Here is an 18,094-nt window from a genome sequence, read left to right on the forward strand (position 1 = left end):
AGATACTATGCAGTAATCGTCAGCTTTATAATAAAAATGTGACAAAAAAGAATATTTAAAAGCTTTATTACACTAACCAAACAAAATTATTTGTTTGTTTGTGTTTTATCTGATACTTTATAGAATTTGAATCTTCAGATAGGAAGAAACACAAGTCAAGACAGACAATAGTTGTGATAAAACAACTCCTCTGGTCACACTTGGCCTTTCTCTCTCTCTTAGACCCATATGTACTGTATATGCTCACCAGGTTTAGTTTAGTTTTTAGTAAACTGTGCAGAGATGCAAACACATGTATGATGAAAAAAGGTCTGAAATGTACTTTTTTTCAAGATGGTTTTCTGGGTTCCCATGAACGCATCACTTCCGACACGCATTACAGTTTTCCGAACCTGTGAATGCAGCATTGCTTCCTTGCGTTCAACCAGAGACTAGAGCAGTGTCCGCATCTTAGTTCTAACATAATATCAGCGACTGATATGGGTTAAAAAATAAATAAATAAAAACAACACTTTAGATGTCAAAGTCATCTAAATTGAAGTGAAAAAAGCGACATTCGCTGAAAAGCGAGTTGTTTGCATCCCTGACTGTAATAACCTTGCTCTACTGTCACTCCACTAGTTGACTCTTCGGCTGACAGCGCTATCAGCAGCCCAGCTGGAGAGACGCTTCATGGTGAGCTGGGATTTTAGAACTCAACTATGAGCTGGACCCACACATTTACTTTCTTTGACTGTGTGGAAATCTGATGTTTTCACATTACAGATGATGAAGAAAGGCAATAAAATGTGAGCAGGTGCCTGTGTACCCGAGTAAACGCACGTGCAGCGTTCTGGTTCCAACTGTTGGAGCAACATTTAAATTTCACTAATGCAACAAATTCATTTATTTTGGAGTGCATGTGTTGCGGTTTGCTGGCCCTATTTCTTAAGTTAACAAGTGGTTGCCAACTAGAGGCCACTAAAATGGTTGCCAATCTGGTTGCAGAAGGCAGCCCTGCAGGTCAGTATTCTTGCATTTTTGGGTTCATTGTATGGTTCTCTAACTTACAATGGTCTGGAAATGGTGATTTAAAATGTTCTTCCTTCTGCTTTGTTCTCAGGGTCAAGCCAAAGGCAGACTTCACCTTCAGAAGAAAGTACAATGTGATAAACTGTATGTATATTACAAAAAAATAAAAAATATCTAGAGGAACGTGCAAAAGCAATACTCAGAGAACTCAAGAGAAACATCAAGCAGAGGAAAATAAAATTGCAATTACTGATTTTTTAATTGCTGGAAGCCAGAGAACACATCCATGAACAAGAAAAATTCAAGAATAGCTTTTTGTGAGAGCACCAGTGATGGATTAGCCCTATCAAGATCTGAAAATGGGCCCATCGGACAGTAAACTGGGATGTGGGAGCCTACCATCTATAACTAGAAATAGTGTCGTAATAAAGCTGCCAAGCAATCTTGCCACTTCTGACAAGACAGATGTTTAACTTGGCACGTTGTGACCAGAGACACATGATGGTGGTTATCAGTCAACATGTTGAAACTGTTGCCAAGGCATTTTCTATAATAAATAAATATAACTTCTCTATAAAATAGAAATGTATAGCACGAACTAGTCCATCATTTGCAAAGTCCTTCCAATAGCTTTTGCTATAGTCACTCGAAAGCAGGCTAAAACTCATGCTTTCCTCCCAACAATAACTATACTGTATGTAGCCCTCTTTAGACAGTAACTGTGAAACCAGAGTTGGCCTTTCGGGATGAACACCTGCGCTCCTTTCACATTCTTCCTATCTGTCTTGGATTGGTGTAGACACCGGAAGACGAACCGCTGAACTGAAGCTGTGTCAGAAACCTCTGGGGCAAAGCACGGGGGATGTTTTTCTGTCTTTGGTTCACAGTTTTGTTGAGCGCACAGTTCAAGCTGAGATTCTATCTGAGTTTGACAGTCTACTGAGACTTCTACAGCAACCATCCATTTGGACCTTCCTATGAGTACATTTTTGACATATTTTAACTTATTAGATTTGGAACCATTTTGACACATTTGATTTTATTTTTTTATTAAGTTACATGAATCTTTTTTTAACAGCATTCCACTGCACTCCTCCTTGCCTTGATCCTATAATAAAAGCCTTTCATAGACCATCTGCACCTGAAGATGTGTCTTAAAAAATGTCATATGGAGGAAGCCATGGACAGAATGTCATGATCCCTTTCTTGGTAAAGGTCCCGGTCGTTCCTGTGTCATTTGTTCTTATGTAATATGTTATATAATGAGTGAAGTACAGTACTGTACTGTAGCTGCAGCTGAACATTTCGGCAGACTTAACTGACCTTGCTAAAAGTGACAAAAAGGAACATGTAGTACTGAAAATCGTGGGACACTAACAGTTCCTGGAGAACTGTATCCATGCTTTCATTTAGATCGAGGAGGCTGGAAAATTGCAATGGTCTTCTGCCAGCTGTCCCCAAAAGAGCAACCGAGACAAGAGACAACTGCAGCTCATTCAGAACGCTGGCCGAGCTCTACTGTACCGAAGGCCAAGAAATCTGCACAGCCTTACACCAATTCTCCGGTTTCTGCACTGGCTTACAGGGTGTCACAAAGTGATTTTAAAATACTACTCATCATCTATAAATCTCTCCATGGCTTAGGGCAAAAAGAGATCTGATTTGCTTTGTGTATGAAATGTACCATACAAATACACCTGCCCTTCAAATGGTTTAGCCATGTCCTCATGAATGCTGGAAAGTTTGTATCACATTCAAAACTTGTGCTAGTATGCAAGGCTGTGCTAATTGGTGGGAATGCCACCTAACTGGGGTTGAAGGCATTTTAAGGTATACATGTACATACATGTAACTGGTATATTAGAGTTGGAACACAGTGAATGGCGATTATATAAAGTAAGGTTCTATTTAAATAGCACTTTCCAGAACAAAGACTCAGAAGAATCATTAACACACACATCCAAAGTCAAAACCTTCAAACTATTAAGTGTATAAAAGTGTATGAAGTGGCTAAGTGAAGTGTATAATGTGTGCGAGTTAAACTATTTTAGTCTAAAGACAAAATATGAACACTGGAAACAAAACGGCTCAAAATAGTTATGCATTCAATTACGTGGCAGTAAATTGTTAATGCGAGAGGAGCCATCTCCGCATACAACCGGCTTCAATTAACTGCTAATGTGCTCCTATTCTCTCTTGTCGCTCAGTGACTTCCACCATCATCTCCATAATCAGAAAGAGGGCAAATGATGTCTCAGCCTGCCAGAAAATTTCCCATGCTAGATTGAAATCACACAACACCCTCCCTGCATAGGTAACAACAACAGTAAATAAGGAAGGGGACCACACACACATACACACACACACACACACACACACACACACACACACACACACACACACACACACACACACACACACACACACACACACACACACACACACACACACACACACATTAGGGTCTCTAAGTGGCTTGTATGGTCTTACCTGAATACCAATCAGGATTCCCTTCTGCGGCAGCTTGAAACCCGTAGAGAGCATGGCTTTCAGGAAGGCTGAATAGATATTTGGTCCAAAACAGGCTACCTGTAACAAGAGAAATACACACAGACGAAAAAAACAAGAGCAAACATCATTCAAACTGGATGAGCAAAAAACAAGGCTGAAAAACAGCAGAACAAAAGGAAAGGAATCAAATGTGAACATGCACATGTGGCTGAGTGGCTGTGTGTGTGTGTGTGTGTATCCAGTGTGTGCCATCTACTTACTTCCCCAGTGGAGGCCATCTCGCAGCGGAGGACGGGGTCTGCATCCCTGAGCCGAGGCCAGGAGAACATTGGGGCCTGGCATGGAAAAGAGGGGGAGGAGGAGGATTAGCCTAGACATGTTATTCAAAATTAAAAAGGATCTGAGTCATACACTGGCGTGGTCAAGAGTGGTCAATCGGGGGAGAGAGGAAGATTGCTGGTGGGCTGCTGGTTGTTGGGCTGGTGACGAGGCAATCATTTAAATATGATCGTCGCATTTACGAGAATTCTATATTGCTATAATTGCTATAGCGTCGGCTGCTGCTGTGACTTCTCACCCGGTTCTGAGTGACACGCGCACGGGCAGGCGCGCACGGGCAGGCGCGCACACACACACACACACACACACACACACACACACACACACACACACACACACACACACACACACACACACACACACACACACACACACACACACACACACACACACCAACCATTGGATGCTAATCGGGCAGGACATTGGCCCTCCAGATCCTAACTAACTGAAAACTACAGTAGAGTATTGCAGTATAGTATCACATTAACGGACATTCTACCAGAACTTTCAAGGGAGAGCGGCTGATCGCTTCCCCAGAGGTGCTGTTTCATGGACAGCGGCAGTGCTGAGAGCGGGTCGCTGTTTCAACGGTGCATTAGGCAATGTATACAAATGACACGACTCAAATTTCAAAGTTCAATAGCTTTTTTGTCATATGAATGAGAACACTAAGACTAAGTCTATATGCTTCTGAGATCTAATCTACACGTTGCACAGCCTATTCATTTAAAAAATAAAAGCATTTTTTATTTATTTACATTTTTTTGAATTTCAAAGTTCAATAGGTTTTTTGTTGTCATGGGAGAACATAAACTAGGTCTATATAATCACAGTATCAAGTCTTCGTTGTTTTGATTTCAAAATAAAGGTCTTTGAATTTTTATTTTGAAAAAGGCTGTGCAACTTGTAGTTTATGTCCTAGTATTATTACCTATTCTGAGCGTTATTGAACTTGGAATTGTCTTAATTTCAATAGAAAAAGCTAGTTGGTGTGGCGAGCGAATGCGGCCAGCATCCCGCGTCCCACTCCTTCCCTTCACGTGGTAACTCGACCGTGGAAGCATCTCTTTTGTGTTTGCGATTTGTGCAGTTATTTTGCCAAAAAAAAACCAATTCTAACCATGGGTCCTAAGAAAGTAAGTGCTGAGAAGAAGTGGGTGATTGATCAATTGTGATCGACTGAATTAACATGAGCGATTCTCTTCGTTTTATTATGTTTTTATACAATATTTGTTATTTATAAATACTAAATAATTTTTCTTATTTAAAAACACGTAACAAAAAAAAATGGGGTGGTTTTTTGGGGGCTGGAACGGATTAATGGCATTTCAATTAAATTCAATGGGGAAAATTGATTTGCTATAAGAGCAGCTTGAATTATGAGCTCTGCCCCGGAACGAATTAAACTCGTAAGTCAAAGTACCACTGTATTTCTTAATTATGGATGTGCCTGAATATAGAACATAGAAATAGCTTAGCAGGGTTAATGATAATTTGGATAGTCGCATAAGGGGCATTTCACCACGGCAGTCGTTTTGTCCTCTTCTAAATTGGCACTTCATATGTACATCAAACGTACGTACAAATGTACGTTTAAAAAGATGACTGCTTATGGAATCGCTCCGTTTTCAAAGAGAAAGATTGTTCTAGAACTCTGGAACCCTAATTGGGCAAAGGCAAGGTCTATAAAAATAATAATCATAAGAAGCACTACTGATGGTGCAATGCGGAAGGATCCCGGTGATAATTTGAGATTTTTTTGTGTTTGATAAAATTAACAATGTTGAATGCCCAGAGTCCGGCATTCTGTTTAACTAAACAAATACCTGTTAATTGAAAGCAAAGGCAGGTTCCACAGCCGTGGCACCGTAAAGAACGCGGTAATCAAGATGGGGATGTAAATCGCTTTGCATTGTGTATTCTGGAGGTCCCACCCTGAGGTGTTTTTTTTCTTGTTTTCTGTCGTTTATTTTGAAAGACAATCATTTCTCCCCCAAAAGAGGATTTAATGACCAGACTGCCACCTAGGGGCCAGACCAAGCCTCATTTCATGAAAAAAAAATTAAAATAAATAATAATAAAAAAGGGAGGGAGAGAGAGAGAGAGAGACAGGTGCGCTTATGCCTGCAGCAGACACAGACGCTGGCTGGAATATGGAGAAATAACTAGGAAATTATTTCTGTGCTTAATGATGCATAAAGGGTCATACAAACCTAGAATTACAATTTTCTCTCCCACCAATATGCCTTGTTTATCCCCAAATTTGCCTTTGCACGCCAAGCTATCCTTCCCACCCCTGACGGAGAGGGGGAGCCGAGCGAGGCAGTTCAACGCTACGGCTGGAGACACAAGCGTCCGCACTGTTTGAACCGGTTTAACCGCCAGCGGTCCCAACGGTCCCGGGACAAGCTGGTCCATCCGTGAGAAGAGTACGGGAGGTCAGGGCAGGGAGAAGAAGTTGAAGAGGAAAGAGAGGAAGAGCAGAGAGGAGAGGAGCAGAGGAGGAAAGGAGCGGGGGATACCTATCTTTATTGTATTAGAGGAATATTCAAAGCGGGGCCCGCCGCCCCAGTGTGGGAAGCCATTCTTATCTCGCCAATTAGAGGAAGACAGGCCCCCATTACCTCGGAAAGGGAGGGCGGAGGAGGAGGAGTTGTGTGTATGTGACTGCGAAGCGCGCGCGCGCACACACACGCATACAGCGACAGAGAGAGAGAGAGAGAGAGAGAGAGAGAGAGAGAGAGAGAGAGAGAGAGAGAGAGAGAGAGAGAGAGAGAGAGAGAGAGCGAGCCACTTGGGGGCGGATTCATCCTTGAAGCCAAGTTATCTAATCAGCTCTCGACGTGCGCTGCGCCTATGTTAGCACGCTGGTGGAACGGGGGGAGGGCGGGGTTGGAGGGTGAAGGCACGGTGGCATCCCTTATCGCGTCTTTGTTCGGAGAGACAGAGGACATGGGCGTTGCGGATAAGGGCGTGGGAGGGAAGACGCTGGTATGGTGGGTACATATGACATGATACAGTTTATACTACTTTGTGACCGAGAAAGAATAAAGGAAGGACTTATTGAAAGCGTCCACCCCTTTTATCCTTCCACGCATCTTCCACAGTTCAGGTTCGAGACCTCGTTTGCATGTATACGGATATTTCTGAAAACGCATTTTGTGCCCCTCTGTTTGAGGAAAAAAAAAAAAAAAAAAAAAAAAAAAGCAATACTCAAAAAAAGATTTCAAACGCTCGCATAAACAGTTAAGGGGCAATGATATGCCATAAAACTCGAAGTCAAATACCTCAGAAGAACCCTGGGAGCATGCATGTTGAGCTTCTTCTAGCTCTGGCCTACCGAGCTCTTCTTCTAACTTGTAAACTTGTGAAAATGTCATCAAGCTGAACGGTTCCGACCGTCGCTTGTAGCTTCCTGGTGATTGCGCAGGTTGCCAGGTCACGGCCTCGTCGGTTTCAAGAAGCTCTGCTTTTACCCGTCCGCGGGAGTTTTGAAAAACCTCCGCCCTGGGAGTTGTTTCCAGGTGACCTCAAAGGCCCTTTTCGTGCGGGCGGGGAGGCCGAGGATGAAAGCGTCACTGGATGCTCAGAGGGACCTTTCTGACAAAGTTTACTGCGTTGTTTGCAGGTGAGTGCGTCTGTTTAAGACTCTGGTGGTGTTTAAAACACAGCACTTGTCGCGAGGTTCCAGATAAATTATGTCCAACGAAGAGGGGAAAAAAAAGAAACGTAACGCCCCAATGTGGATAGGGAGAAGAGAGCTATACACCCCCAGATGTTACATGACTATCTGATAGATGCAGGGAGTAAGAGAGTGGAAGAGGTTTTCAGATTTGGGTACCCCCCCAACCCCCAATAGACACCACAACATGCCAGTGTTCTGCTTGTTATCTAATTAAGTACGCGGTCAACACCGCCGGCCTCCGTCCACTGCTGCGACAGCCGGGCGGAGGGAGACTCACTGACAGCGGGCTGTTTGAAGTTTGGCATTAATAGCACCACTGGAGACCGCTGGAAGAATAAAAATGCTGTGGGCCTTTCGTTTGAGGCCCCACATCGACTGCTTCCTCTCGTTTCCCATCCGAGTTGAAAACAAAAAAAAAAAAAAAATCCAAAACTTCTCTGATTCCTCCTCCCATATATCTTGTCCTGCCTTGTCTAGCGGATGGGGGGGGGGGCAGGCTGCGGTTCCCATAGTAACAGGCCATTAATTCACAATCGCCACCGTACCCTTCCATAAACACAACGCGCGATAAACCAATAACAAAAAAGCGCCAACAACTTGACCCGCTCTCCGCACGTCCCTGCCATGGTCGTGGAACTTTGTGGGAAGAGGAAAAAAAACAAAAAACAATAAGCATGGGAGATGAAACCATGTTGTCTCAGGGTTCCAGCTGAGCTGCCACTGGGAAGGAAAACACTGAAAGTGAGACGCGGAGGGAAGGCTGCACCTGCACCCCCTGGGGGCAGCGGAGCACCTCGCAGTCACGGCAACAGTTGGGGGAGTTATTTCCCCTGGGGACCCTCCACCCTGTTCGTCTTCCTTCTCCACCTCCTCTTCTCGGGGTCATAAATAACTACTGTGCAAATTTGTATACAACGGCGAAAATTTGCACAACAGGGACTTGTTAGTGGTTAGGAAATCTCTCTCTCTCTCTCTCTCTCTCTCTCTCTCTCTCTCTCTCTCTCTCTCTCTCTCTCTCTCCTCTCTCTCCTCTCTCTCTCTCTTCTCTCTCTCTCTCCTCTCTCTCCTCTCTCTCTTCTCTCTCTCCTCTCTCTCTCTCTCTCTCTCTCTCTCTCTCTCTCTCAACCCTGTTTGATCACAGCAGTGCTGGCTGTACCTACAACCTGCTCTGCAATTTGTCAAGGTAGTGGAAACAAGGGAGGGAGAGAGAGAGAGAGAGCGAGGGAGCGAGAGAGAGAGCGAGAGAGAGAGGGAGGCATACTGTTGGCACTGGGTGATTTTCCAAAATAGCACAAACCACTGTTGCTCAAATTAAGCAGCCACGGAGCAGAGCCGGAGGTGGTTTATTGAAAATGAATTGGAGAACAAAGCGCTCGTCTTCATTTGTTGTTCATCTCGTTGTTGTTGGTGTAGGGTAAGCGAGTTTAAAAGCAGAAGAAAAAAGAAAGGAAGGACAGAGGGAGTCTTGAAGAGCGTTACGAAGGCAAAGATGTTTGCCTTTTGATGATGCAAACCGTCTTGATCTTGAACAGCCTGACGCATAACTTGGATGACAAAAAAAAATCGAATCAAAAAAAAAAAAAAAAAAAAACTCCCCGGTTCACCAGAGAGGAATCCCCCCCCCCCCCCCCCCCCCCCCAAAAAAAAAAAAAAAAAAAAAGAAACCCACACAAACAGAAAACCGCAGACTTTTATTTTTTAACAGTCGACTATCGCCAACAGAGATTAAACTTCGGGGGGAAGTACTGTGCCCGAGTCTGGAGCCGGGAGTTATTCACTTCTACTGCTTCGTCAATTCCCAAAAGTGCGTGGGCCAGAAATAAGAAAAGAAAAGAAAATAAATAAAAACAAAAACAAAAAAAACAAACGTTAGTCGCAAAGGAGGAGGGAGTGCGATTGTACCTGTGCCGTTGCCTCCCGACGACCACGGCCATTGTCACAGCGGCTTCTGCTGTAATGACTTTTCAGAGGAAAATAGCTTCAGAGCAGCCGGGCGACACCTACACTATTCCCGCAATCGGAGAGAGGTAAACCTGCTGGGCTCTTTCTCTGGAGGGTTGAAGCCCATAATTGCCGCCTTTTGTTGTGCGACCGTACTTTTTCCATAATGATGTCGCGCTTGTAAGGGGTTCTCTATGCAGGGACCCTCATTTTCTCTGCCACGCCAAACCAGCGCTGTTATTAGGACCTATATGAAAGACCCACCTAGTGAGTAGCTTTTTACTTTTTTAAATAACCTCGATCCCTCTTTTAGGCCGTTGCTAGGCAGACTCGGCTTAATCCGGATCGTACCTCGACAATTTCTTTTTTTATTTTTTATTTTTTTTGTTGTACCTCGACAACTTCAAATGTGGATCAAAACAAGTTGAAATGATTTGTGAATTTGACACAATCTCGAAAGAAGTTTGTGCTCGGGTTTGCGTGTAGTACAATCATCCACTTAATCATTTTGTGGCTAAATGGATTCGCTGCTATTTTAAGGACACACTGTTAAAGAATACAAACAAAAGTCTTTCACAGATCAGGAAACTGGATTAACTATTTGATCACACCTTTTAAGGTCCAACCTGGTTAAATGGACGGCGCCTCATAGAACCGATTATCGCATTTTAACGGGACAAGCCGAGGTGTCCCGACCCGCACCATCGACACCACCAACCGTCGGCTTCCGCTCCTCACCTTGATGCCCACGTAGTCCATGGGGATGATGGGCTTCTCCAGCGAGGGCAGGCTGGCCTCGTCCAGGGGCTCGCCCACCATCACCTTGGTGGCCACGTTGATGAAGTCCACCCCGATGGTCTTGGACACGAAGGGGAAGGAGCGTGACGCTCGCAAGTTGCACTCAATCACCTGAGGAGGAGGAGCAACTCACACACTCACAGATACTGTAAACAGCAACACCAACACTACGTACTGTAGTTGGTAAATCAAGTTTGAAGCACATATTGATCATGAAATCCATTCGGCAAGGTAGTTCATTATCAATACAATGCCACTTCAATTGAAGGGTGAACTGCGTTTGCCACAGCTGGCTGTGAGAATGTCGATGGGTCCGTCAGTAATGCACCGGGGAGCCATTACTTACCATGACGTCGTTGCCTTTAACCAGAAATTGAGTGTTAAAGGGTCCCGAAATCTCAAACGCTTGTGCAATTTTCCGAGTGGCAGACTTCACCTAAGAATGACGCCGAGAAAAAAAAAACAACGAAATTAAATCGAAACAAACGGCGAAACACAACACAGCAAAAGAAAAGCACACTGGTCAACTGCGTTTTAAACCTACAGTAAAACATGTTTCTGGATCTGGTGAAGAGCGAAGGTATGGACAAGACATATGTCACACATATGACTTATGTACAGTATGGCCGCTTTGTGTTCCTTGGGAATATTAATTCGGGGGTAAGGGAGTGGGGCGGGGCGTGCAGTACGCTACCTTCTCCAGCGCCCCCTGGCTGATGCTCTGGGTAGGCAGCATGAGGGTGGCGTCGCCCGAGTGCACGCCGGCGTCTTCCACGTGCTCCGTGATGGCGTGGACCAGAACCTGGGGGGGGGGGGGCGTGGCGGGCGGCCACAATGTCAGACAGAATGAACGCGGGCGGACACCACTAGTCCACGCGCCGACCATTCAGAGAGGCAGATTTGACTGAGACAAAGACGTTGATCGGGACACAAGGCCGTTATCTCCTCAAACCCTCTTTTAAGAGCGTCTTTTCAAGGGGCTGAGGACACGCGATAATAACATGGCCACTAGACAATGGCCAGCTTTCAATATATAAACTTACCCCTGCCCACCTCAACGGAAAATAAATGTTTCAGTGAGCTGCTGTGTCCGTGTGTGTGTGTGTGTGTGTCTGCGTGTGTGTGTGTCTGCGTGTGTGGGTGTGTCTACATGTGTGTGTGTGTGTGTGTGTTTGACAGAGGGAGAGAGATAATTACAGGCCTTATCAGAAGAGAGCGCTAATGAATGTTGCGGTTAGCAGCAATTTAAATGAGCTAATGACACGGCAGCTCATTGAATGACACACACACACACACACACACACACACACACACAGAAATGTTTAGCATCCTCTCAATGGACGTTTAGTTAATGTGATTTTAAAATGAAAGAAGGGGTTGCACTCCGGGATTGTCTCAGTAAATAAAGCCTACCGTATTAACCAGACAACTCCATGTTCATATTGAAAAGGCATGGCGTGACGATCGCTCTGGATAAAAAGCCCCCATTCAACCTGCATTCAGCACCACCGGCCGCCTTCCCGAATGGCCGCCGAGAAAAACACCTACTTACATTTAGTAGGATAGCATTATCTAAAATAAAGGCACGGATCAGCCTAACCCCTTCATGTGCAGAGGTCATGGAGGTCTCCAACACAGGTCCCTGGAACTGCGAGGTGTGCTAGCCAATGCGTAGTACCAACCCAAAATAGTAGTACCCACCGCAAATACTTAATTGACAAATTGTTTCCTCAATAATCTTTCCCGATGGAGTGCGCCACAAAGGGACATTCAGCCCTGGAGCCTTCAGCATGTGCAAGGGATCTGCTAGTCTCCGAAAAAAAATCAAGCTGTCAATATGAAGGGCCGACAGCCTCACAGGCAACTGAACTCTTTAAGAGAGGCTAGGCATGGAAATGTATGTTTGCAATGGTTTAATCAAATTGTATTAATTGTGGAATACTCGATTCTAATAGGCCAACAGTGGCAATGAGCGGTCAGTTATTTATGAATAATGAATGTTGTCATGGGCAACCACTTCTCCCTGCCCGTATTCACTTCCCTTGCATCACTCTGCCTACATGCTAATGCTAACACTAGCTAGCTGCCCAATCTTGTGTTGTTATATAGAAACTACAGTGGAAGACTTGGAGAGACGAATGTATGTATTGGAAGCAGGCTTATATTAGAAGCAGGTTTTTACATCTAATTCCCTCTGTTTAATAAGTACAGTTTTAGTAGTATGAACTCTAAATCAAACTTCCGCCTGGGTGCCATGCCATGCAAACACATCGGCTAGTAGCCACCCTAAAAGTAGCCGAAAGGGGAATAACAGTTTTCCGAGTTCGCCTTGAACGCACCACTACATGTGTGGAGCGCTGGAGAGTGAGATTTGCCCCAAGAAGCGATCTGCTACGCAGCAGCAGGAAAATGGAGTAAATTAAGTACATCCACAACAAAAACACTGTTTTTATGTGCTTTGTTTGGGAACGGAGCTCCGCACTGGAACAGCACCGCGGCTCTGATCTTCACCCGGTCTATATTTGAGGAGGGCTTGTATTTGTTCGTGTAGAGCACGCCCCTGCCATTGCAGGCAAAAGTGGCCCAAATCAGATTTTTTTGCTCATATGTGACTCAGATCTGTCCCCCCCCCCCCCCCCCCATTGTATGTCGTGTATCTTTTCAATTCAGAATTGGGGGCACTTTCATATGGGGTCCTAAATCGGATACAGATCAGATTTTTTTCAATGCGACCTCAGTCTGAACAGTCCCATCAGAATTCATGCAACTGAGTGTCTCCCCATTGGAAGAATATTAGGGTCACGCAAAAAAAAAAAGTACCCCTGCGTTCCGAGAATAAACTGGGAATTCCGGCTCTGACTGCGGGCCGCCCGCACCGCGGCACCCGCCACAGTAAAGCAGCGTATAGAGTGGGGAGGGAAAATAAACAATAGATTGTTAGATAAATAGACCGACTTGGCGCTGCGTTTGATGAAAAGCGGTGTGTGTGTGTGTGTGTGTGTGTGCGTGTCCTCTGAGGGAGTGATGGTGGCACAATTTGCCCACATTGTGTTTTTATTTTAGATGTATTTGATTTGACTGAATTTCCTTCTTGATCGAAACAGAAAGAGCACCGTGCCCCTGTCTGGATTTAAAGATTTCATCCGCGAGCTTGAGCCAAGGTACGCGGCCCAAGGCGCCTGACAACCACTGTGCTTTTTCCTGCCTTGTTCACGTCCGCACGACTGCGTGCTGCGTGCGACGTCTTTGTTACTTGTGCGCATGCGGGTCAGTTCAGGACAGTGACCCGTTCACACTGGAATCTGATACTGGCCACATTTAAAAATAATGTGAGCATCCAAACAAAACAAAAAAAAATCGGATCTGAGCCATAAATCCGAATTTAGCACTAAGGCTTGCAGTGTGAATGTAGCCTTAGATAATGGCCAAGACCATGTTTTCATAGGAGTTGGTATCTAGCAGGTACAATTCGTGATGCGACGTCTGCTCATATTGCTGATACTTGTTCTTCGTAAAATGAAATTCAAAATGTTGCGTCCCCCCTTTGAATCGGAATTTGCATCAATTGGCGCGTGACGGTGAATCTTGAGCCGGGAACAACACTAACCAGACACTACATTTCAGAGCAGACAATATAGGAGGTGTGAGCGGGTTATATAACGGCTATAAAATGGCTTGTAAAAGCTTAGAGATGACTACATTAACACAGTTTTCGGTGACTTCAGAGACTACGCTTAACGTACAGTGGAATAAAAGCAAGCATGGGGCGAGCAAAAAAAAATAATAATAATAATAATTCTTCAATTCCTTCAATTTTTTGGAAGGAAAAAAGGGATAACAGTTGTTAAGATGAGAAAATAAAATAAAACAAGCTGAGACAACATTGAGCCCAGCAAAGAGGAGGAGACCAGAAAAAAATGTAAAAACAAGTCAAAGAAAAAGAAAAAGCCCGAGGGAGACTTTTTAAGAGCGCCGCGCCACTTGGATGTGGAAATGAAAAGGAGCGAAGTCTTGATTGATCCAATCCAAAAAGGAAAAAGAGACCCCGCGAAGATGAATAATTATTACATCCAAATATTTAGTCTCGGCCTCCCCTTAGCAGCGAGTTAATGTATTCTGCCCTCCACATCAGATCTATCAGAGCAGTAATGTCTTTTCAGCAGAGATGAAGGAGATTGCTTTCCGCTTATATTCATCTGCGGTGCTGAGTATCACTCGCCGCCCCTCCATTTACGACAACATAATAGGAGGCGACAGAATAACGCCGGCTCGGCGGCGGAAATGAGCGATAGCTGGGCTGGTGCAAATGGAAAGGTGCTGAAACACTGGGTGTAAATAAAATGAAATGAGAGGGATAATCCTATTTCTTTTTTTTACTTTTCCTTCTTTTTTTATTTTTATTTCCTTCCTCCTGCCGTTTTGTGTCGTGCAACGTTAAAGCTGCGTTAGGTAAATGCCTGGTAAATGTGACCCACCGCATATTTTAGGGCCATTTCGTGGCTTTTTACTTTTTTTTTTTTCTCGCATCATTTGAAAGTGAAGAATCAGAGCCTCACAACAAGGTGTCACTTGTGCAAGAGCGTTAATGAACAATTTCCCTTAAAAAATAGCCACATATGATCATGCAGGTATCAAAGGGTGAAAGCTTTTTAAGACCTTTTTAAGGTCTTATTCTCAACTAAAATTGAATATAACGGCGATTTTACGCCGCACGGTACCGGCGTAACTCTACCCGCCGTTTTGGTTTTCCACTGGGCATAATGTGTGGATAGTATCTGGTACTTATTTTGGTGCCGCCTCCGTCCGAGGTTCCAAGCGAGCTGAGGCGATCCTAAAATGTCACATGAAAAGAACTGCAGACCACCGATTGGTCACAGAGAACCGTCACCGTGTCTGCGTCACTACTGCGTGAAACAGGCAAGAGAACAGGACCGAGAACATCTGCCTGCACGGGAGCACGCCGGGCCGCTCAGAGAGATAGCTGAGCAGCGAGATCGGAGATTTTTTATTTTTAGAAAAGGTTAAAAATACGCTATCGTCCTCGGGGTGTGTAAAAAAAAAAAAAAAAAGAAAGGGATGCCAAGGAAACCAGAAAGGCTTATTTAGCCTCAAATCGAGAATCAAGAACACCATCCCGTCGACAGCCCACATTGTTCCTGTGTGTGTCGCATTGACGATGACGTCAAGGCAGTTTTACGTGGCGTCGCTATGGTTCCTTAGCGAAAAAAGTGAGTGAGTAGAGTTGAGTTTAGTTGAGCCGGTTCCATGCGGTGGAGAAGCGCCGTCGGACGCAAGGTAAGTGATTAGGAACTGAAATAAATGTTCATGTTCACTCCACAGAGGTTGCAGGATTTTCTTGTATATCAGCCCAGGTAAGTAAGAGTGAGCAGGATTCATCGTGAGCAGGTCAGCGCGGCAGGCTAGTATCAGGTCAGACATTGGAAATGTTGACTCCGATGCGGAAGAACTTGTCAAATTTTGAACAAAATAAAAATATATGGGCGAATAAAATCGGACGAAAATGTTGGGAGTGGACATTACGACCTCATCAGTTCAAAGCCAAGACGGTTTAATGACGTGGACGTCGAGGTGTGGACAGCCGCGTGGCAGTCCAAGACCGTCTGAGAAGAGTAGAGGAGTTGGGAGGTTTAAAGGCGGTTCGCGTTGACCGATTAGAATACCAGCTGGGGCGGGAAATGGGGATTCAGGTGAAAAACATGGAAGCCAATTAAAAGAAAGAGAGAGAGGCGAGGAGGGGGGATTGACACAGCGCTTGGCAGGAGCAGGATGCCGGAGCGGCATGCCCAAAGCCCCGCACGGGGGGGATACTCCCATTAGATACAGTTTGCTGAGCATTTCAGATTCTCAATTTCACGCCCCGACCCCCGACCTCCCCCCAATAACCCGACTCCCGTCCTGCGGCTGAAGTCTATATTTCACACACACACACACACACACACACACACACACACACACACACACACACACACACACACACACACACACACACACACACAGTATTAAAACACGCGTGAGAAACACAAAGGGTGTCTGATCTCTCTTTGAAAACTGATTTCAGCGGGTCAATCTGAACGAAGGCGGTGATCGTCGCTGTACTTCACCTGTTTAAATCCACGCCAGTCGATGGAGATGAGAGTTGAACCCCCCCCCCCCCCCCACCCCGAGAGAGTAGCCTATGAAACCGAACATGTGGGTTGTGTCAGCGATTTAATGGACAAAAAAGTAGGTTCCGATCGAGGTGTGTCTCCCCAGGACCGAACTCCCGAATCGCTCGTGAATTTTTAACACCGGACATCCAGCCGGCCGGTGCAGTGGGTCAGAGATAACTCACCGATCAAAGAGGGAGGCTGAGGGTAAGTAGACCAACAACGCAGACAAACTTGCGTGGGAAACACAAGCCACGGCGCTTGTATCCCTCAGCCCACTTCACATCGAATCCGTCTGCGCAGCCGACGGTCGGATGCTCCCTCCTTGTGGCCGCCAAATGAACTTCATCAAGGTTTTGCGTCATGTTGCGTCATGTTGCCAACTACTCGCAGTGCAACAGCGAGTAGTTGGCACAGCTGGACATTCACCATTATTGCATTAATGGGAGTTTAAAACTCCTTTTATGGAGTGTTTGCGAGGTGTGTTGTGTGTATTACCCCAAGTAATACACACAACTCACCTGAGATTTATTAATCGTTGATATGACGTCATATAACGTTATTATTTTAAATAGATGACTTTTTGAAAGTTTGAACGCATCTCGGAGCCTCGATCGGATGCGGATATTCCGCACAATGGTACACTATCCAAGATCTTCAACCAGTTTTACAGTACCGTTTCAAAATAAGACTTGACAGTAACGGGAAGGGAAGTTTCAGTGTAATTATAACAAGGCAGCTAATCTATTGATGGTAGCATTTGTGAATATCACAAGATTTGTGTTTTCTGTTCTTTTTGGGGGGTGGTTTAACCAGATTTTTCAACAGTATTCAGACAAAAGCGGTTCGAAAAAAAGTATTCTTAATTGTACTCCAATTATACATAATTTTACCCATTTTTCATACTTAAAGGAAAGAGGAAAGCCCATTAAACATTAAATATAACATCCCCCAATGTGGTTACTTCACTGGGCTGAATTGAATTGCAAACCCTGCAGCTTTTCTCTTATGGAGCTGGTCATGGATTTTTACATTTGCAGTGCGAAGCAAGACGCCTAATTGGGGCGGACTGCTGTGAGAAAGAAAAGCCTCATTTCTATAGTCCCCAGTCTCATGGTCCCTGATAAATAAAGGTATATAATTACAGCACATACAAAGCAGTCTTACTGCCTTACCTTGCCGCTCTTGGCCACAGCGTCTACTTCCACTTCCCTGGCGCCACGGATGAACTTGGTGATGACCACCGGATGGTCCTGGGGGAGAGTGAATGGGGTAAGGTCCGTACACACACACACACACACACACACACACACACACACACACACACACACACACACACACACACACACACACACACACACACACACACACACACACACACACACACACACACACACACACACACACACACACACAATACCTGGGAGACCTGAGTGGCTTCTTCCAGGAAGCGTTTCATTTCCTCCTCACCGTACGCAACGTTCATCGCAGAACCGCTGTGAAAACATGAGCAGCGTGAGCGTGTATGAATATAAGAAAGAAAGAAATTCAAAATAAAGAAAGCAAGAATGTTGAAAAGGGCCAGAGGAGTGAGAAAAAAAATGTCCACAGGAAGCAAGCAGACTGGTTTGGCCAAAAAAAC

General features: G+C 44.9%; 1 protein-coding gene across 1 annotated transcript in view; it reads right to left on the reverse strand.

Moving 5' to 3' along the window:
* Positions 1–18,094, reverse strand: part of cps1 (carbamoyl-phosphate synthase 1, mitochondrial) — a gene marked incomplete at its 5' end in the record, with an annotated part of 83,514 nt that overhangs the window by 12,536 nt on the left and 52,884 nt on the right. Inside the window, 7 exons of the mRNA XM_080018592.1 lie at positions 3,502–3,600; positions 3,783–3,857; positions 10,226–10,396; positions 10,632–10,721; positions 10,980–11,087; positions 17,628–17,705; positions 17,873–17,948. Coding sequence (XP_079874718.1) covers positions 3,502–3,600; positions 3,783–3,857; positions 10,226–10,396; positions 10,632–10,721; positions 10,980–11,087; positions 17,628–17,705; positions 17,873–17,948 — 697 coding nt within the window. The remainder of the gene's footprint in view (positions 1–3,501; positions 3,601–3,782; positions 3,858–10,225; positions 10,397–10,631; positions 10,722–10,979; positions 11,088–17,627; positions 17,706–17,872; positions 17,949–18,094) is intronic.

This window comes from Zeus faber (genome assembly GCF_960531495.2).
Source record: "Zeus faber genome assembly, chromosome: 18".
NCBI classification, from domain to species: Eukaryota; Metazoa; Chordata; class Actinopteri; order Zeiformes; family Zeidae; genus Zeus; species Zeus faber.